Source organism: Rousettus aegyptiacus, unplaced genomic scaffold (genome assembly GCF_014176215.1).
Source record: "Rousettus aegyptiacus isolate mRouAeg1 unplaced genomic scaffold, mRouAeg1.p scaffold_m13_p_8, whole genome shotgun sequence".
In the NCBI taxonomy this organism is placed as follows: Eukaryota; Metazoa; Chordata; class Mammalia; order Chiroptera; family Pteropodidae; genus Rousettus; species Rousettus aegyptiacus.
This window is the reverse complement of record NW_023416311.1, coordinates 50,225,207-50,250,215: the sequence shown is the minus strand read 5'-3', so window position 1 is coordinate 50,250,215 and position 25,009 is coordinate 50,225,207. Positions and strand designations below refer to the sequence as shown.

At 33.5% G+C, this 25,009-nt stretch overlaps 1 protein-coding gene across 1 annotated transcript in view; it reads left to right on the top strand.

Annotated features, from left to right (window-relative positions):
* The first annotated feature begins 766 nt into the window (after positions 1-766).
* LOC118606901 overlaps positions 767-25,009 on the top strand; it is a 153,422-nt gene continuing 129,179 nt past the window's right edge. Inside the window, exon 1 of the mRNA XM_036226284.1 lies at positions 767-821. Coding sequence (XP_036082177.1) covers positions 767-821 — 55 coding nt within the window. The remainder of the gene's footprint in view (positions 822-25,009) is intronic.

Here is a 25,009-nt window from a genome sequence, read left to right as displayed (position 1 = left end):
TTACTATATCTCAGCCTCAGTCAATTGAAAAATCTAGAGACTGCTGCTGAGTTATCAACACTAGGTCTAAGGCCATCATTAAGTAGCCTAAGAAATTAGAAATTATCCCTAGAAAGCCGAACTCTACTATTAAGTAGTGAAGTTATGAGAAAATTACTGTGACTCTAGAAAAAAGAACTCTATTTAATATGTTCTTAATGGAAATTCCTCCATTTTCTGTTTGTCACTGGGTGGAGCAAAGGCAGATTAACTTCATCAGTGAGTCAGCTGGTTGAAATAATTAATGATCTGAGGTAGGCCAAAAGACACATAACAAAGAGACAATTGCTGTTTCAAATAATTGCCAAGTGTGGTAATACTGTAGATTTCGGAAGTGAAAAAATTTACAGTTCTACAATTTATTGATAATAAAAGTGCTACAGCAAAAGTAGTTATAATTTACGTCATTTATTATGTGCAAGTCATAGTGCTTAGTGCTTTGCTGATAGTCTTGAATCTTGTGTACACAAGGAAAGGTATCTCCTGACTCTACACAATATGGACACAGCACGTTTTTACTAAGAGGTTATATTTCTATATCTATATCTTTACTGGGTCGCATTTTCAGCCTTGTGAAAATGTGTAGGACCAGAATTATCTTACAATTGTGACTAAAGAAACACAGACCCATGAAGAAGACATTCAAAATATAAATTATCATCAAACCAATCAATCAGAGCAAAAGATCTGCACTGGGGGCAATTTTATTCTCAGGTTACATTCGACAATGTCTGGAGACATTTTTGATGATCACAACTGGAATAGTGTTGCTGGCACAGCGCGTAAAGGTCAGGGAGGCTGCTGAACATATTACAATGCACAGGACATCCCCCCACAGCAAAGAATTATATGGGCTCAATTGTCAATAGTTCCAAGATTAGGAAACCTTGAGTTAGACTAATGGCACAAGTGTGGTGAATAATAAGTCTCCACTTATTATGTCAATTCGGGCTTCTACAAATATACGAAAAAGTTACACTCAGTATAATTATTTAATGTTTATGCTACTGAACATGTAAGCAGAACTCTAGTGACCACAAACAGAAAATCTGCAAAAATTCTTTTGAGAATAAGCAGAAAAACATAGTTTTTCAGAAGGATATCCCATAGCCTCCCATCTTTATAGTATGCATTAATCGTAGAATTTTAATTTTCCATGTTCGTATCAGCTACATCAAAATTGTTTATTGACTGTCCATGATGTACAGAGACCTAGAGAAATTTGGCTGAAACCACAAAACTTTGTAACTTTCAAAAGAAAGGAAAAACATGTTCCCACTATCAAGGAGTTGATTGTCTCACTTGTGCTGTACAGTGTCCCCTCTTCTGATGTACTGTTGTGAGAAAAAGCTAACACTCTGCTGTATAACATTTACTCAAGGGTGGTGCCTGGGCTATCAGTCAATTAGATGATAATTCTTGTAAGTAAACTCTAAAGCCACAGGACTCTATCACACGGTCTTTGGAATTCCTAACAATTTGACTCTAGATTTAACCCCTAATTCCACTTTATTTTTAATTTTGAATATTCCTTAACAGTATGGAAATAATTTTAAAGGCTACTTGAAAAAAAATGTGAGGTCTACTTTTTGTGGAATGTCAGTCTTGACGTGAACAAATTATATGATTCTTCATGTTAAGCCTCTGAAAGGAAGTTACCATTTGAACTTCAAGCCAAACATCTAATTTGTTTCTGAACTGAAGTCTAGCATTAACTATGATATAGTGCTAGGCATCATATTTGATTTTAGTTCTGGGTCAAAATACTTAATGGAATCTTAAAGATTAAGGAAGATAGAAATTGCTTCATGTATACTAGAAACTAGAGATGTAATGACTTGTTACAGAAATGTGATGCTTTAGTTTTTGTTTCAGATACCACTGTACACAAATTGCATACACATTTAGCCAATATCAATAAATATTTGCTAAAAGGGGTATCATTAGTGCTAAATCCATTAAACAATCCAGCTACCTAAGCGAGTAATTTTTCAGAATATTTATACATGTCAAGCTTAGTATATAACACATGCAGTACAGTACATTCATTTTCTGAAGTGTCTCCATAGGTCAATAGAATAATTACCCCGGTCATTCATTATAAAGATAGAATGCTGAGGCGATTTTCTTGTTACTCTAAACAATATGACTTATACCCTGACAATATTGAATGATTTATACTTAAAAGATAAATTGTCAGCACATAGATTATGCTTCACAGGATTGGGAAATGTGAAATAATGATAAGGCAATGGTCAGAAAACTGTATTTCTGTTTATATTATTTTACAGACATAAAGATAAACCCTAGGACTGACTTAAAAGGAAATTCAAATGACTTTAAAGCATTTATACCTTTGCTTCTTTTTCCTGTTTCAGTTTAGTGGTTTTCATGAGATCCTATTTATGAGATATCCTAAGAGCCTTTGCTGTGGAATGCCTCTTGTTTTCTTCATCTAGTGACATGAAAAGTAGATGAATATAAAAAATATGGTGAGCAGGAGAAGAAATGCCATGTCCTGCTCTAACAAGTTACAGAATTAATGATTGTTGATGCTAATTCCTGGGCTAACAAAATTCTTCAAGCACTGATATTAAAGGGAAAAAAAAGATCTGTGCTGCTTAACTTGTCATCATCTATTATAAATCCAAAGGTTCTGACTATAGTGAACAGGATATTTTTTAATTCTACAAAAAGAAATAACAGCTTAACTTGCCTCAAATATATCTCCCACAAACACTAGTATGAAACAAAATAACAAAGCCCAATACTAGCACATCTTACTACCATGAAAATTAAATAAATTTCTAATTCATTGAGTAACTTTAAGCATATTATACTCTTTTGGTATGTGTTATTATGAAAGTAGTTACCAACTTATAAACACTTCATCCATGTGCAGACATGTTGCTAATGTTAGCAACCTATGGCATACCTCTAACCTAGTATTTTTCATGCATTACAAGAATGATCTATTTTCTCCTGTTTTTCTAATTAAACTTATATTCCTTGAAAGCAAAATCACTGGCAGCAGAGTTCTTGCCAGTAACAACTTCCCAGAGAAGAAGATATTTGAACAAAAGTTTGAAAACCACTAACAGCAATTATAGTGTTATATAATTACAATATTAAGAAAGAGGAGGAAAAGGAAAAGGGAAACTGGCTAATTGCCAGTTTCCTGAGTTTATTTTCCCATTTAATTCTTATCTTAACTATGAGGTAGGTAACATTATAGACTCCATCGTACACATTAGTAAATCAAGATGCAAAGGAATGTTAGCGTCAACGTGTTAACTTGATCAAAGACATCAGAAGTGAGTGGGTGCAGAGAGGTAGAGAAAAGGGACAGGGGTGTCTGTGTCCCATCCATCATGAGGTATTTGGATATGTATATCTGGACCTTGGAAGCCCAGGGTCTGGCTTGTAGACATAAATTTAGGAGTCCTTGACTTACACATAGTAGTCAAAATGCTTGGACATGTATAAAGAGGACAACAAAGCAAATAAAGAGGGGGTGAGTAAAATACTTACAGTATATAGAGGGGGAAGTATCATGAAAATAGCCAAAGAGGAAAATGATGTCAAGAAAGAGAACCGAAGTGTCAGATTTTGTAAGATAGATGAAGTAAGATGAGAAGGGAAAGTACACAACTGTTTGAGAACTAGGGGCTATTTTGTAAAGTCACAGAATTAAGCGTGTGATTGGGTAAAAGCCAAGGCCCAGACTTGTGGAAAGAAACAATGGAAATTTAGAGCGAGAATTCTTCTCTCAAGAAATTTGGCTGTAAAGGAAAGAGCGTAGAAGTAAAGGCAGTGTAAGATAAAGGAAAGATATTATATGTTTTTAAGATAGGAAATGTGTAAATATGTTTATGCACTGAGATTAACTCAGTAATTTCCAGTAATGAGGGAGAGATTAGAGATGGAGAAAGGATGTGACTAATACAAGAGTCTGGGGATCATGGGGTCCAGAGCAAAGGTGGACAGATTAAGAAAAGCTGGAGCCCCCGCTGAGAGCTTCTGCATTAAATGTGGATGAGTTGTGATCTAAGCTAAGTAAATAAACAAACAAACATATTGGAAAAAAATATTTACATTTCATATTACAAACACCTAATCTCTCAATATATATAGGTCTTCTGAACTCCATAAAAATTTGACCAACAATCAATAAACATGGGCATATGATACGAGTAGACAGTTCACAGGAGAGCAAATATAACTGGCTCTTAAATCAACATATAAAAATATACTTAACCTCCCCCATAACAAGAAATATGCAAATGAGAAGTACACAGAGATATTGTTTTTCACTCTTTTCATTCATTAGATTGGCAGAAAATGCAAGTTTGACAACTTTTAACTCCTATGTTACTGTTACAATCTTAAGGAAGGAAATTTTGCAATAATGCAAATCTCATATTTATTTACATTTGAACCAGCAATCCCAAGTCTGGGAGTTCATCCTATCCTGAACCCAAGAAGAGTTTGGTTGCTAAGATTCCTTTTTTTTTTTTTTTTTCAGATTCTAAACTGCTTGGACTCAAAACACAATGTCATTTGAAACACTTCTTGTTTTTTAATGAGAAGACATTTATACATTTATGTACAAAACAACACATATACAAGGTCATTTGTTGAAGCATTGTTTATAATAGCAAAAGGCTGAAATTATCTTGTGTCTGTCAATATAGGAGTGATTAACTAGTTTATGGTATAGACTATGTAGCTGTAAAAATATATATATACTTATGTATAGACATCTATATGTCTCTATATATGCAGTGATGTATTATCACAGTATGTGATATAGAGTACACTAGAATAAATTGTTCAATTAAAAAAACATATGCAGAACAATAAATGTAGTAGGCTTCATTTGCGAAAGAAAAGGGGGAAAGTAAGAATACGTATTTGTATGTATTTGTATTTACATGAAGAAATACAAGTTAGAACCTAAAAACAAGTAGCTAGCAAAAGAGCCAAAAAAGGGAAAAGTATTAATGAGAATGGTTACAAGAATGAGACATATATCTTTTTATATCATTTTGATTTTTGAACAGTATAACTATGTTAGTGATTAAAAAAATAAGACCACTGAAAGAAAAATAAAGCAAACTCTATTATTTGCAGTCCTTACCTTTTTTAATGATCAAATCAGTGAATGCTACCTAAAAGCTGTTATCAGCCATAATGTTCTGAAACATTTTGTGTAGACTGCATACAAAATATTCTCTAAAAATGTCAAAATTTAGGAATGATTTTTTTAGCAATTTATTTTATTTTATTATTAGTTCCAAGTAAAAATAAATTATAGTAGAGGCAATATTTTCCCCAACACTCTCATGCACTTAATATCCAGTGTGCTTTCTTGATTAGGAGGAAAATACAAGGAATTAAATTGTTTGCTAAGAATTTGGAAGTACCATGCCTTCGGCTTCCATTGACTTTTGGGCAGCCCATAAACTGGATGAACTTTGGGAATGTGACTCACATGCAAATACTATGGTCATATTTATTGCAGAGGGGCAACAACTTTAGCAAACACTGTTCTAGAATTAAAAAAAAAAAAAAAGGTTTAGTCTATAAATTTCAAATTGTTTGCATCACACCCTTACAACGTGAGAGAAAATTCCTGGGAATTTCTACCATCAAAACAGCAAGTACAAGGGCTTGTCAACACATTACCCGAACCTAGAAAGGCCCTCAGCTGTCCAGGTCTCTTTTGCTCAGTTTCTGAGCTTCTTAGACACAAATGTGCAAGTCTTTGGAGATAGATTGTGCTTTTTAGTAGAAAAAGGATATTTATTTTTGAAACTATAAAATTCTACAGACTAAAAAAAAATTTTTTTTACCCTCATGTCCAAATCAATTCTGAGGGAGAGAGAAAAACCATTTTTCATAGGAGTTACTTATATATCAGTCCCAAATAATAAGTGCTTACAACTCTGCTGCACACGGCTCTCAGCTGGTGAAATTTCTGCCACATTTTCCTTTAAAAAGAATAAAATCAATTAAACTTGCTTCAGTATATCTGGTGGCTTGAATTCCAGATAATAGCCTTAGAGTTACAAATTAGTTTAGTTCTGTATATTCAAAACCTAAAGTAAATCAAATGGTAAATAAGTGAAAATTTATTCCCCAACAGAAAACAATTATCTACAGAACCAATTCTGATATAAATCTTAAATCCATAAAATTAAGAATTTAAGACTAGATTAAGTCTACAGCTTTCACTAACTTAAACATTCTATGATTCTTCTTCTTCTTCTTAGTTGGGCTAGGAAACAAGCTACATTTTCAAGTAGCTTTTACTCATGAGATCATCATCTCAAATCATACTACTCACTGTAATGGACAAGAAAACATAAGGCTTAAATTGTACTTCCTGACAAGAAGAAATTTCAGAAACATATTCCTGAAAGTAGGGGAGCCCTCTATAGTGCAGAACTCTGAAAAATGAGATTCTTCTTTTTTGTTCCAAGTTTTTCTAGAGCTCGGAAACGTTATCGCTGTTTCATACCCTAACTAAGTAAAGTTTCATTTCACAGTCCAAGTTGAGAAAGACCATTATGGGGATGGGGAGGCACGGGGAGGAGAAGAACAGTGTAGTCTAATAGTGTTTCTTTAAGTGTTCCTTTACGGTGGTCTGCAATTTTTACCCCTAGTTAATATAGCAAACTCTGAAAGAAAGAAAAAAAAAAAAGCAGGTGGAAGGAAATAGGTTTTATCTCTTTATTAACTTTAGATGTTTCTCCCAGGAAGGAGAGAGATTGTTGGCAGAAAATAATGAAAACACCAGGGCTTTTGCTGTATGCTGGAAGAATTGCTCCTGAGACGATAAAGGTGAAATGCAGATAAGGACTGTCAAGATGCAGCCTATTTGCTTTTTTTTTTTAATTTAAAGAAAATTGTGTTTCTGTTTTATTTCTATCCATCCTGATTCTGAAGTAACTGTCAACTCAGAGATCTGTAAGCTCTGGTTAAATAATGTAGACTTAATTACATTGGTGCCCTTTAGGTATCTAATTCATGCTATAGATGATTACACTGTCATTTTATCACTGGGAGGTACAAAATAATAGGTCTGTCTTTAAAAGCATGGCCTTAGCAGGACTATTATTTTACTTTTAGTATCCAGAGTACTGGAATAAAGAAAACTGCTAAATATAACTTAAAATGGAAATGTGCATGCATTTAGTTACCGCAAGCACTAAATCATTTGCGGTATTTCTTTCAATGCTGCATTTCAATAGAACCAGATTTTCCTGCTCGAAATAGGAGCTTTGTAGTAGTCATACTGTTAATGAAAAAGTAAAAAACTTCTTGAGCCATCTCTGTGCCATGGAGTCCAATGAAACCACAATATTGAATATTTCTATTTTCCTAACACACATTTTAACATACATTAAATCAGAATGCATCTAACATTAGGCAGTGAATCAGTTTTACTGGCAGTGTTCTCTTTCTTATTTTATTTTATTTTATTTTTTTATTGGTACATAGAATAACCATGCATCTTTGTGATCATGAAGAATGATAGAGTGCTGATGTTTTTGTTGTCTCATGTGGTAAGAACCATTCATAAGAGAGCATTACTTATTTCATGGAATGTGCCAAAGAGATAAAGAATTAAACTCAGCATATGTTTTCTCCTAGTACTAAAAGATACTAACAAAACACACAGTAGAGACCACAACACAATATGGTAAACTAAATAATGGCTTCCTAAAGATGTCCATGTTCTGATTCCTAAATCTGTGATTATGGTACCTTACCATGGCGAAAGGGATTTTACAAAGGTAATTAAATTAAGAACCTTGAGATAGGGAGATTATCCTGAATTATCTTGGTGGCACCAATGTAATCACATGGATCTTTATAACAGAGAGACAGGAAGAAAACAGGTAGAGAAGATTTAAGGATAGAAGAAAAGCTTAGAGTGATGTACTTTGAAGATGGAAGAAGGGGCCACAAGCCAAGGAATGAAGGTACACTTTAGAAGATGGAAAAGTCAAGGGAAGAGATTTTCCTCTAAAGTTTTCAGAAGGAATGTAGCTCTGCTGACACCTTAATTTTAGCCTGTAAGATTCATTTCAGATTTCTGACCTCCAGAAATGCAATATAAATAAATTTGAGTTGTTTTAAACTTGTAAGTTTATGTAATTTTTATAACAGCAATAGAAAACTAATATAATCCTCTCTAAAAAAATCCTCTGAAGAAGACAAAATATTTTTTACAATCCTTCATTTTTTGTCTCAAAATATATGCACATACTAGTAATTCTAAACTATTTTTTAAAAGATGCAGATAAAAAAATAGAATGATAGAATGATAGGTAGATAAGTAGGTATATAATAAGGCAAAAAGAGCAATATGCTAATTGTAGAACCTAAAAAGTAGGTATGTGGGTGTTCATTGTATGCTTTTCTTTCAATTTTCCTATATCTTAGAAACACTTTATAATAAAATATTGAGAGTGGATATGCTACATATTGGACAGTCTTAAACTAGAGATGATGCCATTTTTTTCAAAAAATCAGCTTTTAGCCAACCGACTCCCTAAAAATATCAGCTTCTGCATGGCTATAACTGTGTAATTGGATTAAATTGTAACTTTTGTATTAGTCCTAATTTTCAGTTATGATTTATATACATATGTGTGTGCGTGTGTGTACACACACACACACACACACACACATATAGTAAAAAACTTGAGTGAAAAACTGTGGCTCTTTTTCTCCATTAAGAATTTATTTATTTATTTATTTATTTATTTATTTATTTATTTATTTATTTTTACTAAAGAAGACTTTTAACATGGAGAGCTTAACAGTACGTACTAAAGTGTATGATTGCTGACATTCTTTTGTTAGCAAAAGAATTTTAAAACAACCTTAATATTTTTCAATCCTAAGAAAAATTGTGAAGAAGAAATTTGTCTTTGATTACCTTCCACTCTCATCACCAGTACCCACTCTCCCTCTCTACAGGGGATTTGTTCTATATCGGAGTTAGAAAATGAACATGTAATTTTTCCCACACCCAGGTTGCTCTTCACCAAGGTGGTTTCATTTTAACAAATTTCTCTGAAAAGTTTTAGTGCCTTCAGAACCTATAGTGAATGAATAAATAATGGTAGAGTTCCAAGTCCTACTAAGTGCTACAAGATGTCTCTGAATCTCTGAAAAATAATGCCAGGCTTGCTTCCAAAATCTGTTCATAAGGTTAGCAGTCTATACATGGTCAAATAGCTCCTGCTTTCTGTTTAAGTGAAATCACACAGGAACTGTTAAGTAGTATATTGTTTTCTGATTACCTCTATGTCTTTATTCTCAGTTATGCTTACAGTTCACAGCAGAAATTTCAGGAAAAGCAAAATACAATTAACAAGAATAATAAGGCATAGAACTCTTATCTCACCTTTAAATTAAATGACTGATTTTGATTATCTCGCTTATATCTCAATTTGTTAATTGTATTTAAATTTTGCTCATATTCCTGCTACTGTTTCATTGTATCTATTATCTTCTTAAAATTGCTTATAAACTGAGTATTTTTTGAAATTAGCCAATTAAACAAATGCACAGATCATTAAATAACTTAATTGTTTGTTCATTGAACTTTGCTAGTTTATTTTAGATTTTCCCATTTTAAAAAACTCACTTAGATATATAGCCAAAATGCAAAGCTTGATCCACTGCTTGATTTCAACTGGAAACCATACTCTGTTATTATACTTCTTCTACATCATCCTTGATTACCATTGATAACATTTCCTTTTTTTTTAGGCTTCAAACAGAGCTCCTACAGAAAAAAAACATTCCTTATATCTTTAACGTTTTTATTAAAAATGTAAAGAGAGCACTCTCTCTCTTTCTCTCATTCTCTCTCTCATTAATTGTATTGGATTAGGTTCCTCAGCTGGGCTCCAAGTGATACTCAGCAATTCTTTTATTTAACTCTAATCGATTCCCTATTGCACTTGCCACAGCAACTGTTTGAATATTCAGGCCCCTATCCCACACCTGTGGTCCTTATTCTCAGTTAATAACTTTGCCATTCACCTAAACTGCAAAGACCAAAGCTTTCTGAAGCAAACTCCTATTCTTGTATCTACCGATCATGTCAAATTTTCTCAGAAACATTCTCCTTTTTATTCTTCAGTGAGCATAAAGCAGAAATGTCATTCCCTTCCAAGACTAATTTTTCCATTACATGAGAAGAAGCACTGTTTCACATGTAATGTGTACCTTGCACAAACGAGTAGATCCTCCTTTGCCATACAGAAACAGGCTGAAATATTTAATCCTGACTTTACTGAAGACGAGAAGATAACAAAAGAGAAAATCCTAATGAGATATATGTAATTAGGGGAGCTAATTCTCAAGATGGTTGACCCACCTTCAGTTTATGGCCCACTAGGTAACATCTTCTTTATTTTCTAGACCACCTACCCAGAAAACAATATACTGCACACATCTGCATACATGTCATCCTCAGGAAGAGGCGAAGATAGTGTGATCCAAAGAGAAATAAGAGTTTCTTCTCTTTGCCCTCTCAAGGACCAACTTTAGAGTGTTCTTTCCTTTTCTTCTTAGCGCTGCCACTAGGAATGTCCACTTGACCACAATAACTATGTATCCTTAGACACATTCATTTTTTTTACCTCAGTTCTATAAATACCATTTTTATCTTGAATTGGAGGCTTTCCTCCTAGAATATATTTACTCTGCTTCCTCTGTCATAGATCCATCAATTTCCTAAGCACATTTTCGACTTTCATTTCCTGTACACAACTTCCTCAGGATCTCCCTATTCTCTAATTGCATCTATTTGTTCTTCTCTAGTGTAGGTGAGTGTTGATTTATATGATATTAGTTGTGTATTTGGCTGTTTTTCTCACTGAACAGAACTCTTAGAGAGTTAAGAACACCGTCTTTTTTATAATGATAATAATAATATCAACAATGCTATAGAACTTATTATACTTACACTTGTCTTAGTCCCTTCACACTGCTTTAACAAAAATGCAATAAACTGGGTGACCTGAAAGCAACGGAAACTGATTTTTATAGATTTGGAAGCTGAGAAGTGCAAAACTAAAGGGCCAGCAGATTCGGTGTCTTATGAGGACTTGCTTACTACGCCCTTACCTGGGGGAAGGACCAAGGAAGCTCTCTGAGGTTTCTTTTATATATAAAATTAGTGCCCAAATGATCTAATCACCTCCTAAAAGCACCACCTCCAAATACCATCACACTGGGGATTAAGTTTCAACATTTGAATTTTGGGAGGACACAATCAGTCAATGGCTACTGGATTCCTTTGTGCCAGATAGCCTGCTAAATACTTTAAATGCATTATCTCATTTAATCTTTACCACTACCTTAGGAAGTAGGTTCTATTATTAGCCCCATGGTACAAATGAGAAAAAAGGGAATCAAAGAGGTTCAGTAATAAGATAGTAAGGATGGAGGCAGGCTTTCCATGTTGGCATCTAACTCCAGCGTTCTTGCTCTTCTGCTCTACCCAAGTCCCATGGCCGTCTCTTTTATTTATAAGCAATCATAAATGTTCATTGGCATTGGAATTGAGTTGGCCCTTCCATTTAAAGCAAGATCAATTTTCTCTTTCAATATATTCAAAAAGAAAGAAAAAACTGGACTTTAAAATTAAAAAGTATATCAAAAAGCCCATTGCAAATCCAAGACCTCAACCTTAATGCAATTTGCAAGAAAAAGTATGGTCTTGGTTTATTTAGAATATGAATAAATGGGCTCTAATTATAAAAAATTCTTATGAAAAAACAATTACTGAATAAAAACTTAGAGACCGTAAAAGACCACTTTCATTTTCATTACACATACACATTCGTGCACAACTAAGTTGTTAACATGTCTCTTTTTAAGCACAGTATGCTACCATAATATTTCACTATTTTATTTAACCTTTTCGGTTAAACGTTAGTGGTCTCCATAATACTTTACCTTTTAAGCTCTTAAGTTAGTTTAGAGCTAGCTATGCCTTTGAAATGAATCCTCTCCTGTGTGGTATCCCTGATAAATGCCTCATCAAGTTGGCTAAAACAAAACAAACTTGAATTTTTCTTAATTAAAATAAAAGATGATTCCCATTTTGGATGGACAATATGTGAAAAAATGGGACCCAGGCAGGAACAAGTTGTTGACAAGTTCTCGATGATCTTTGAACATAAAGATTCCAAGACCAATTGAACTTTCCATTTAAGTAAAATCATTTTTCTTTTCTCAAAAATTTAGGGAAGAATATAATATCGAGACAATAGCTATCAAGTCCATCCACTTAAATTGAGATTATGATAATGGAATATAAAAATACATATAAGCAAGAGGCAGAAAGTAAACATTTATTGAATAAGCAATTATAATTCAATATCAAATGTTTTTTTTAATCTCATTTCTCAAAATTTTTCCATATAATTGTTTTCTTTTTCCTTTGAGTTCATTTTAAAGCAAAATTGGAATTGTGAACACCACCAAATTAACTGCTGCACAGAAAAAGAAAATATGTTCCAATTGTTTATGGTAGGTAAAAGAGACAAGAAATAATGCATCCTCTTCCTTAGCTCATTCCAATGCCACTCAACTTTTTCTGCGGTGCCTTACTTGTGTAGCTACAAAAATGCAATAGACTATAGAAATCCTGAACACTGCTTTTGAATTTTTATGGTTTGTACTTTGACTTTTTAAAACAATTTGTTCCTCTCCTTAATATTAGTGGCTCAGCACATCGATTTAAAAGAACTGTGCTCTGATGGATAGAGTCTGGATCTCAGCAGGATTCTTTTTCTATTAGAAGCAATGAAATGTAGGATGAGCTATTAGAATTGGGGGGTGGGTTAGGGAGAGGATGGAAGGCAAGGGTGAGGGATTGTCAGAAAAATATCATGAAGTGTTCTTAAGCCTGCAGGAATTTATGGGATAATTTCCACCTGTAGAAGTGATCTTTGAAGATTTTCATGCTTTCTTGTTGCCAGCAGTGTCTACTGTAATTGTGTACCTCAGAAAACCAAGAGAGAAAAATAGACATTGGCACATGCTTCCTAAGATACCAATTAAAGAGAATGACAGCCTGAGTTAAGGACAAAGTGGCAAGCTTTGCACATGCTGTGGCCTCAGATATCCTGTCATATATTCAGTTACATGGGTGGTGTTTATATGTTAAAACAAATATCTATGTGAGACAAGTACATGAAACATGATAAAGGTGACCTGAGTTTAGTGGTGAAGTACCTAAGGAAGCAGAATTTTTTAAAGAAATGTCTGTGTTAGAAGTAATTTGTCAACTATGTGAAGAATGGTGCATGAGTGTAAAAATATTCCAAGCCTTCATAAAATAAACACTGTCTATTTTTTTTTTTCTGAGGAAACACAAAATTAGGAGACCAAGAAGCAGGGCATGGAATGATAATGTTGCTAACTAGTTTCATAAAATAAAAAGCTTTCAGCTAATATTATCCAATCCTCTACACGTTACATTTTCCTTTAAAAATGTGTTTCTTGTTGAGTTTATTATTCAGATTTATGTCTCCATGGAATTTAAGCAAAGGCTAAGAAACTTTTATTAATGTCTAAAATATGGCCCTTTTCACATGAATGTCCCCTCAAAAAAACCAAACCAGTTATTGCATTTTCATCAAATATTAAAATAGATATTATCTAACAAATACAGTTCCCCCCCCCAAGAGTTTATTGAAACTAATTTGTATGTATCTGATCATCCTTTATTTTGTGTATGTGTGTGTGTTCACTTCCACATATTTTAAACAAAAAAGTCATCCTGCTTTCAATGTCCTGGGATTCTGAGCAAACTAACCAGAGTCCCTCCACCAGACATCACTCAGCATGCCATGTCACACCATGTAAAGCATGGTGACTTCCCAAATGAAGGGCAGACACCCAGGACTACATCCTCTTATTTGTCCCTCCCCTGATGTCTTTGGTGTTCTTTTATGTCATTCATGTGACAATTATGAGCTTATTGTTCCAGAAATTGAACAGATTTTAACTATCTGCCGATCCAATAGAGTACACCTACTCACCTATTTCCTCTTAAGAGTCTGCCTCAGAGTCTTCTCGTGCACCTGTCACCTTGACAACATTCTGTACTTCCCATTTCCTCTTAGTTATGTTTAAACTCCCAGCAGCTCAATATAGTAGGAAACATAACAGTATTTCATGTTTTATGATTTCAGTGTAGTTTTAGTTAGAACATGAAAATAAGAGGAGATAGGTTAAAGTATCAGTTCTCAAAGGTTTCGATCTTTGTATTCCTTAATAATCTTAAAATTATTGAGGGCTCCAAAGAGCTCTTTATTATGCAAATAGTATCTATCGCTATTTATTGTATTTGAAAGTAAAACTGAGAAAGTTTTAAATATTTATTTATTAATTTATTTTAAAAATAAACCCATTATAAACCCATTTTAATTTTACATCTGTATATTCTATTGTGTGTTTACCACCCAAAGTCCAGTTTCCTTCAGCTACCATATATTTGATCCCATTTACTCACTTCGCCCTCCCCCTAATCCCCTATATTTGAACTCTTTTACCCTGTCTACCTCTCCTCTCCCCCAACACCTTAACTTCTGGTAACCAATAGTTCATGTCCATGTGTCTCTGTTTGTTTGTCCTGTTCATTTGTTGCTTTTAGATTTATATCCCATGTATAAGTGATATCATGTGATTTTCTACTTTTTCAGTCTGACTTATTTTGCTTAGCATGATTATCTAGAGGTCCATCCATGTTGTCACAAATGGCAGTATTTCAACTCTTCTTATGGCTGAGTAATATTCCATTGTATATATGCACCACAGCTTCTTTAGCCAATCATCTATCATAAGACACTTCAGTTGCTTTCATGTCCTGGCCACTGTGAATACTGCTGCTATGAACATCAGTGTGCAAATATCTTTTTGGATATGAGTTTTCAAGTCTTTGGGGTAAATACCCAGAAGAGAGATTGCTGCATCATATGGTAGATCAATTCTTAGTTTTTTGAGGAAACTCCATACCATTTTCCTTAGTGGCTATATCAGACACACCAGCAGTGTAGGAGGATTCTTTTTTTTCAGCATCTTCTCGAGCATTTGTTATTACTTGTCCTGTTGATTATAGCTATTCTAACAGTTGTAAGATGGTATCTCATTGTGGTTTTGATTTGCATTTCCCTAACAGCTGGCTATGTTGAGCATCTTTTCAAATATTTTTTGGCCATTTGTATGTCCTCTAGGGAGAAGTGTCTGTTCAGGTCCTCTGCCCATTTTTAATTGGATTGTTTGTTTTTTTGTTGTTATTGAGTTGTATGAGTTCTTTATGTATTTTGGATATTTGGCGCTTATCGGAGGCGTTGCTTGCAAATGTATTTTCCCATTCAGATGGTTGTCTCTACCTTGTTGATGATTTCTTTTGCTGAACAAAAGCTTTTTAGTTCAATGTCTTCCCATTCATTTATTTTAGCTTTTACTTTCCTTGCCTTTGAGGTCAAATTCATAAAATCCTCCTTAAGTCCAAGGTCCTTGAGTTTCAGGTCTTGTATTTAGGTCCTTAATCCATTTTGAGTTAATTTTGATGTGTGGTAATAGACAGCAGTCTAGTTTCATTCTTTTGCAGGTCGCTTTTCAGTTTTCCCAGCACCATTTATTGAAGAGGCTTTCCTTTCTCCACTGTATGTTTTCGGCTTTTTTGTCAAAAATTATTTGCCCACATAAATATGGGTTTACTTCTGGACTCTTGATTCTGATTCACTGGTCTGTGTGTCTGTTTTGCTGCCAGTACCATGCCATTTTGATTACTGTCACTTTGTAATGTAATTTGAAGCCAGACAGACTGATGTCTCTAGCCTCGTTCTTTTTTCTCAGGATGGCTTTGGAAATTTGGGATCTTTTGTGCTTCCATACGAATCTAATGATTTTTTGTTCTATTTCTTTAAAAAATACTGATGGGATTTTGATGGGGATTGCATTAAATCTGTATAATGCTTTAGATAATATGGTCATTTTAACGATGTTGACTCTTCCAATCCAAGAACACGGAATAGCTTTCCATTGCTTTGTATCTTCTTCAGCTTTTTTAAATAAGGTCTTGTAGTTTTCATTACATAGGTCCTTCACATGTTTCATTAAATTTATTCTTAGACATTTTATTCTTTTTGTTGTAATTGCAAAAGGAAATATTTTTTCCACTTCTTTTTCTGACGTTTCATTATTAAAGTATAGGAACGCTAAGGATTTTTGAACGTCGCTTTTGTAACAAGAAACTTTACTGTATTTGCTTATTATTTCTACTAGTGTTCTTGTGGAGTCTTTAGGGTTTTCTATATAGAGAATAATGTCATCCACAAATAGTGACAGTTTGACTTCTTTGTTTCCTATTTGGATGCCTTTTATATCTTTCTCTTGCCTGATTGCACTTGCTAGGACCTCCAATGTTATATTAAATAACAGCGACGATAGTGGACAGCCTTGCCTTGTTCCTGGTCCTGGAGGGAAGGTTTTTAGTTTTTCACCATTAAGTATAATGTTGGCTGAGGGTCTGTCATAGATGACCTTTATTATGTTAAGGTATTTTTTCCTTCTATACCAATTTTGTTAAGTGTTTTGATCATAAATGGATGCTGTATCTTGTCAATTGATATGATCATATGATTTATATTTTTTCATTTGTTTATGTAGTATATCGATTTGCATATGTTGAGCTATCCCTGTGCCTCTGGGATGAAGCCCACTTGATCATGGTATATAATCTTTTTAATATGTTGTTGTAGTCAGTTCGCTAGTATTTTATTTAGGATTTTTGCATCTGTGTTCATGAGAGATATTGGTCTGTAGTTTTCTTTTTTGCGTGTTATCTTTACCAGGTTTTAGTATCAGAGTAATATTGGCCTCACAAAATGAGTTAGGAAGTATTGCCTCCTCTTCAATTATCATACTGCTGATCAATCAATTTAGAGTTTCCAGTTCTTTTTGATTCAGTCTAGGAAGATTGTATTTTTTAAAATACTGGTCCATTTCTTCTAGGTTATTAAATTTGGTGTTACATACTTTTTCATAATATTCTTATATGATCACTTGTATTTCAAAAAATCTCTAATGTCTGACTTAATAGCCAGAATTACAGGTAAATTCTAGCCTCTTTCATCTCCTACAGTTAATCTTTTATGATAGCACAACATCATATAGATTCTGAAAAACTCTGCTGAACACTTGTGAAGGAGAATGATAAAGACAAATAACTGATTTTGAGACCTTTTATATTTTCTGTGGCATAACCCCAAAAGCATCTCAGCATCCCTCAGTCATCCTTGAATTTCGCTTTGAGAATCTCTAAAATAAAATAACCTGAGAGTACAGTGCAGTGCCTCCTAAAGATAAATAAGGAACAGATACTTTTGAAGTAAAAATAATTTCGGGGACTGTCTAATGATCACTTATATTATCTTCAATATAAGTATAAACTAAAAACTAGGTGGAAATTCAAAGGCATAAGTACTTAGACAATTATTAAATTGAAATTTAAAATTAAAGTAAATATAAACAAAAATTCAAATTCAAATTCTTAACAATAACTTAATGTAACAGATGATTTTTGCTAAAATAAAATCACCCCTTCTAACATGAATATATTTATTACTCACTGCTCTAGTAGCAAGATTTGTCAGCACGTTTGTACTATCATGTGTCATGTATAACATATTGCTCTTTTTTTTTTTCTGTTTTCTCATTGGAACTCAGGTGCACAAAATTGGATAAATCATAATTTTTACTTCAGCACATATTCTCATCATTGATCCATTCATGGTACTCTTTTATTTAGTTAGCTAGTTTAATGTTCACGATGTTATAAATGGCAATAAACCCACCAAACAAAATAAAACTTAGGATCTTGACAATAACTTACTCTAACAATATAGCCTTTCTATTCCCTAGGCTCTTCCCACCCGGGGCAACCATAATGATAAATTCTGTATTTACTTTTTGCTTTTTAAAACATAGTTTTATTTCATATATATAGTTTTATATGTATCTAAGAAGGTTTACATATTTCTAAAAAGTATATATTTTTACTTTTATTATTTTTAACTTCATAGAAGAAAAATATGATATATACTATTTAAAGACATTTTTCCCTTTACTATTGCTAATATCCATCCATATTATATTAGTGCCTGGTGCTATTATTTTAATGACAGTATAATATTCTCTTGTGTGAATATGTGGCACTTTACCCATCCACTTTCATACTGGTGGGTATTGGATTACTTCTTAATATCTTTGCTATTATAGTGTTGCTTTGAACATTCTTATTCGCGTCTCCTATTACACATGTGTAAAATAAGTCATTTCTTCTGCTATTTTCCTCTATTCAAACTGCAGCAAGACCTACAGCAAAACCTGACATTGCATGCCCTTTACTTGGCTCAAAAACATTACTTATGTAATAAAAGAAATAGAGCATTATTGAGTATTTACTATATGGCAGACAATATTCTAAGACCTCAACACATATCAACTGCTTTAATATTTTCACCAAACTTGTAAGATCGGTACTATCATTTCCTCATTTTACAGACAAGAACACTAGCAACCAAAGACTCGAATAAGTTACAAGAGATGCTGCCAGGATTCGAACCCAGGCAATTGGGTTCAGAGATTTCTCTCTAACAGCCACCATTACTTCATTCTCTTTAGCTCACAAAAATGACTTGTGGCAAACAAAAGCTATGAAATTACATGGCAGTCCTCATTTAATAAGAGAATAATTCAGATAAACCAGACTATTTTTACATTAATTATTTTAAGGTAGAATTGAAATACATTTAAAAATTTGTATATAGTTTTTCTGGACATTCTAAAATATGTTTGTAGACCCTATTTTGAAAAATCATATTATCATGGAATGACTGATTAAACCTTCTCCACAATCTAAGACTAAAACCAAATTTACTATTAAGTATTAGAAATGCAAATGGACCTGGTATAACAATAAGATGGCTCACAGATGTAGGAAGGATGTAGGGTAGTCAGAAAAAAAATGTTGCAGGAGAAATAGACACAATAATAATTGGAGATTTCAACAACCCTCTTTCGACAATTAATATAACTAGACAGTCAATCAATACAGCACAGTCAATCAACAGGATCTGATCAACATTTATAAAATACTACACACAACAATTCTTTACATTAAAATCATCTAGTCTATCTTGCATTTTAAATAAATCTTTTATTCAAGAATGATTCAGTACCATCCCCAGTGGTCATTTAAAAAATATTGGTTTACCGAGTTATGTGGTCTTCCAAATGTAGACACATTTCATTATACAATATTTAAAACTTTGTTAATATCATTATTGACCTTTAATAAAAGTCTTTAAGTAATGTAAAATACAAGTTTTCCAAAATTCTAATTTTGTTTTGAATTTTGGTATTTATCATTTATCAAATACCATTGGGAATAAATACTATTATTTTCCTTGAAATCATTGTTTATTTTCTAGAAAATATCTCTCAAATATTTAAGCCAAAATGACTACATTTTCTCTGCCAGTAATTTTTTTTAGGTAAAAGTTATGTTGCATGGAAAAATAAGCAATTTTGCTCTCAACTCCAACAATTGCACAAGTGCTTTCCATCACGACAATTATACTTGAGTATGCAGAAGTGCTTAAGTTGGTAGAAGTACTTTGCATTTGTTTACAGAGAACATGAACAAATTAGGAATTCAAATACCAAGTGTGATAAAATTATTTTCTCTCCTACATCTATGACATTCTTAAGTGAAAATAGCATCATATTTTTTTTAAATGTGAGTGTATGGCTATGAAAAAGACAATAATTATTAGTACAGTTTGGTGCCACTGACTTGATTCATGTTAAGGCACCAACAATTTTACCTGCCATTTCTTTTGCACCATTACTACAAATAACAACATAGTGAAAAGGGCAAAAAATGTCTTAGTATTATTATTAAAGTAGTTTTGACTTCATGGACCTACCCCCAGGGTTCCAGGGACCACATTTTAACAACTACTGCTCTGTTAGAACAGATCTTTTGCTTCTTTAGTTCAACTAGTGTTTCCCGGCTACTAGAATAGAAACTAGCACATAGTAGGTTTTCAATAGATATTTGTTGGATAAATAATGAATGAATTAGCCCTGTGGACACTTGGTTGAAATGTCTTTATCAGTTTAGAAATGTACAAAGATAAATAATTCATTCATAAATTAATTTACCTTATTTAGCAGTGCTTAACCCCTGGAAAAAAAAGAAAGAAATAATAAATAGCTCTAGTTTGAGGTCTAGTATACAAAGTTAGATGAAATAAAGTAATACACATCATTTGGACATAAAACAGAGTTATTTGGGCATCCAAATTGGAAAAGAAGTAAAACTGTCATTATTTGCAAATTACATGATATTATATATAGACATTCCTAAAGATTCCACCAAAAAACAATTGAAATTGATACATAAATTCAGCATAGTAGCAAGATACAAAGTTAATATTCAGAAATTAGTTGCATTTTTATACAAAAATAAAAAAAATCAGGGAGAGAAAAAAATCCCATTTACAATTGTATCAAAAATAATAAAATACCTAGGCATAAATTTAACAAATAAGGTGAAAATCTATAATTGGAAAACTGTAAGACATTGAAGAGAGAAATTGAAGAATATATGAATAAATGGAAAGATATACCTTGCTTATGGATAGGAAGAATTAACATCGTTAAAATGTCCATACTACCCAAAGCAATCTATAGATTTAATGCAATCCCTATTAAAATATTAATGGCATTTTTCACAGAACTAGAGCAAATAACTCTAAAATATATATGGAACCACAAAGACCCCGAGTAGCCATGGAAATCTTGAGAAAGAACCAACTTGGCAGTATCATGTTACCTGATAGCAAACTATTTTATAGGACTATAGTGCCCAAAACAGCATAGTACTTGCATAAAAACAGACACACAGATCAATGAAACAGAAAAAGAATCCATAAATAAACCCATGCCTCTATGCCAGAATATTATATAATGGAATATTACTTGACCATAAAAAACAAAATCTTACCATTTACAACAACATGGATAGGCCTAGAGGGCATTATGCTAAGTGAAATAAGTCAGACAGACAAAGACAAATACCATACGATTTCACTTATATTTGGAGTCTAAAAAACCCAAAATGAACAAACAAAACAAGAACAAACTAATAGATACGGAGAACAAACTGATGGTTGCCAGTTGGTGGGGGTGGGGTGGGAGGGGTGCTTGAGGACATAAGTGAAAAAGGGGAAAGGATTAAGGAGTACAAATTGGCAGTTACGAATTAGTCACTGAGATACAAAGTACTATAGGAAATATAGTTGATAATATTGCAATAATTACATATAGTGTCAGGTAGATACTAGACTTATGTGGGGATTATTTCATAAATTACATAAATGTCTAGGCACTACTGTTCGGTTGCTCATGGGTGCCATTACGCCGGTGGGAAGGTAGCTCAATACCTAAGATGGCCGACGGCTCACGACCAAAGTTGCAGCAGAGACTTCCCAGGCGGCGAGATCAGCCAAATGGAAAAGTCCTCATCCTGTAACCCCACCGACATCCTGGGCCAAAACCTTTAAAAACCAGGCCTATAGCCCAGGCACGTGCAACTTCTCTGGCCCCTTTCCTCGGGACCAGTGAACCTTGCCCGCAGACCCTAATAAACCCTGTTTTATACTTTGCTTTGGCTCAATCTCACCCTCATTTTCGTCTCCTACGGTCGATCAACTACAATATACACTTGAGACAAATATAATATTGAATGCCAACTATAATTTTTAAAAAATGGTATTCATAAGGTATCATAGAAACCATGGGTTATTTCTTATCCTAAACTTCTATACAAGTCCAAAGAAAGATGGGGGTAATCCTGGAACTATTAAGGTGCATTAGATGACAAATTTGTTATAAAAATATGAGCTTTACTTTATATTACTTTATAAGATTCAGACAAAATTATCCTGAGAAAGGAAAAAAAATGGCCATAACATCATCCCCTTGGCATTATTACTCAAACATCTAATATTGTTGTTATGATGATTTTTATTTTTATTAGCGATTAAATGTCAGTAGACAGTATTCTGTGCATTAGATTTGTTCTTTAATAAACTGTTTATAAATGTATTTTTTATAAAACATGCCACTTCTTCACATGGAGGCAAAGAGTTAGTTTTTATTAGAATAAAAAGCAAGATTCAAAACCTTCCCATTTGAATGGCCCATCTACCATTCACAGGCAGCTATGTATAGTCAAGAGTTTGAGGATAGAAGAAACAAAACCAGGGCTGGGATCCCAGCTCTGTTCCTCTCCAGCTCTGTAAGTCCCTGGGTGAGATTTTAATTTATCAAGCCCTCGTTTTCCTCATATACAAAAGGGAATGTTAAGGGTTGAAAATTTTCTAATGGCCAACTTCTGTTTCCATTGTTTAATGTTAAACAGGGTGTAGTTCTAGGAGATATTCTGTGCAAAGATATGCTAATGTTAAGGGTGTAGTTATCCTGTGTAAAAATATGTTAATGGACAGCCTCTGCTTCTGTAAACCTGCTTGCTTGCTAGAGGGGGTTTGGGGGCTTTTTAAGCTATTTTCTTGTAGAAGCTCCGGGCTGATCTCTTCTACCCCTGGGTGGCAGAGAGTCAGTCGCCCGCTGGCTAATGGAAGCTCGGAGCTGATTCTCTAGTGGGGAGAGTTAATCACCTAATAAAGGTTCATAATTAATCTCAAATGGCTCCGTGGGTCTTAAATTTGATCGCACCACAACAGGTCATAAAATTAATTTCACTTAAAGACTTTTTGTGAGTTTCCAATGAAATAATGGATATGAAAGTGGCTTATTAATTTCAAGGAAAAATCAACTAATAATAATTAATTTTCCAATTCAAATTAGTTATACCTAAACAATCTTAAGTCATATCAATATTTTTAAAAGTTCTTAATTATGATGATTAAACTAATAACTAATAGACAATGTCTTTTAGTTTTGAAAATAAAGACTACTGAAAATTTAAATAATCATTTTCTATCTCCAAACTGATGAGCTCTAAATTATGCATTTTCTAAGGCTTCCTCCCAAAAAAAAATAACAGAAAAAAAGAATTTTAACACCCGAGATAGCAGATAAAAAGAAAAAGATTAATTGCAATTTACAAACCACTGAAGAACTATCTATCAGATATTTAATAACTAGCTACTCTATATGACCCAATTTAGATAATATATTTTGTCCTGCCTTTAAAATATTTTTGCATGTAAAGTGTGTCTATCATGTAGCCAATTATCTCCCACAGCATGAGATCATTCCTAATATATGTACATGAAAGTAAAACATAGTACATTGTTTGTTTGAAAGTAATAGGTATACTAGGACATTCTACCATACCCACATACCTTTAATGTCCTAGTGTTGAAAAGGCTCTTTAAGATTGCGAACTAGCAATAGTGTTATCAATGCTCCAGTATGCAGGACTGATTCAATTACTCAGAATGTTAAGTACAGTGGGAAATCTTCCTTTTTATTTTATTTTCCTCACAAATGCAGGCGGGGAAAGCTATAGGAATCATTTCCTCTCTTAGTCTGAGCATCCCTGTGGAGAGGATCCAAGCTAAAGTTTCCTTTGAAGTGAATGGAATCTCCGCACTCGGATCAGCTCTGAGGATATACAGAGTAGAACAAAAACTGGCTGCAACAGACATTAGCATTTAAATGAGGCTAGGCTTAAAAGAAAATTTATGTATTCAAAAATACTAAAATTTGAAAATGAAGATACAATTTTCTTAGGAATACTAGGTCAAAATATCTTGCTTCAGAAGTAGGTCTTCCTTAGGTCTAACACAAAGAAAACATTAGAAAATGTTCAAAAAGCTTAAAGATTAGGTCAGAAATAAGGGACTTACACCACTTGCCCTCTCTGAAAAAAAAGAAAAAAAGGAACAAATAGGGGACTTATATTGAAATATCACAGATGCCAAGTATTCCTACTGTGGATACATGCAGAAGTCTGGCAACATCCAAGGATTATATGAGTCCGAAATCCTGAGTTTTATTCTGTATTTAAGATCGGTAAACTGCAAAGTGAAAAGAAAAAACAAAACACAAATAGCCATCACAAAACTATTTTGGTTAAGAATTCAATCATAAATCTTGCTGATGTGAGTAAACCCAGCACAGGAAATAAAATCTTTGAATGCAAAATGTATCCGCCATCTATAAAACCAAAATAGAAACCAGAACTAGAGTTATTTCAGCAATATCCATCATCTGTCAATCAAGAGCTAGTCTTTGAATAACACCACTGTTCAAGGCACTGAGCTCAGCTGAGGTTAAGTCATGGTTCTGATTTTTAATATTTATACATAAAAAGATAGCTAACTAAATATATTTCGAGCACTAAAAAATTTTTGAAAGAAGACAGTCATAGTAAGCTAAGATGTCCTGAAAAGGCTTTCTGAACATTTCTTGAAGGATAAAGAGCACTTAGCTCATCAGGGGGATGTGTTGAAATCCTCTGCTTAGAGAGAGGTGCCCCAGGAGAGACTTGGAAACAAACAAGGAGAGCAAGTTTGAAAGATAGGAGGAAAACCAACTGACCTAGAGCAAAAGATTCTGTCAGTGCCTGGTAAGAGATAAAGTAAGAAAGGAAGATTGGATCAGAATGTGGAGATTTCTCCATACCAGATCTCTCATAGCAAGTCATAGGCCCATAGAATCATACACTGAAGGAGACAGTGATGATGATCAGGTCCAACTTACCAGATATCCCTTGATTCCCTCAAGTATCCATGGCATCCTGCCTTTGCATGAAGAATGATGCAAATGGTAGGCATATTTTCCTGAAAGCAAGCTTCTTAACTATCTTAGGGCCATGGCC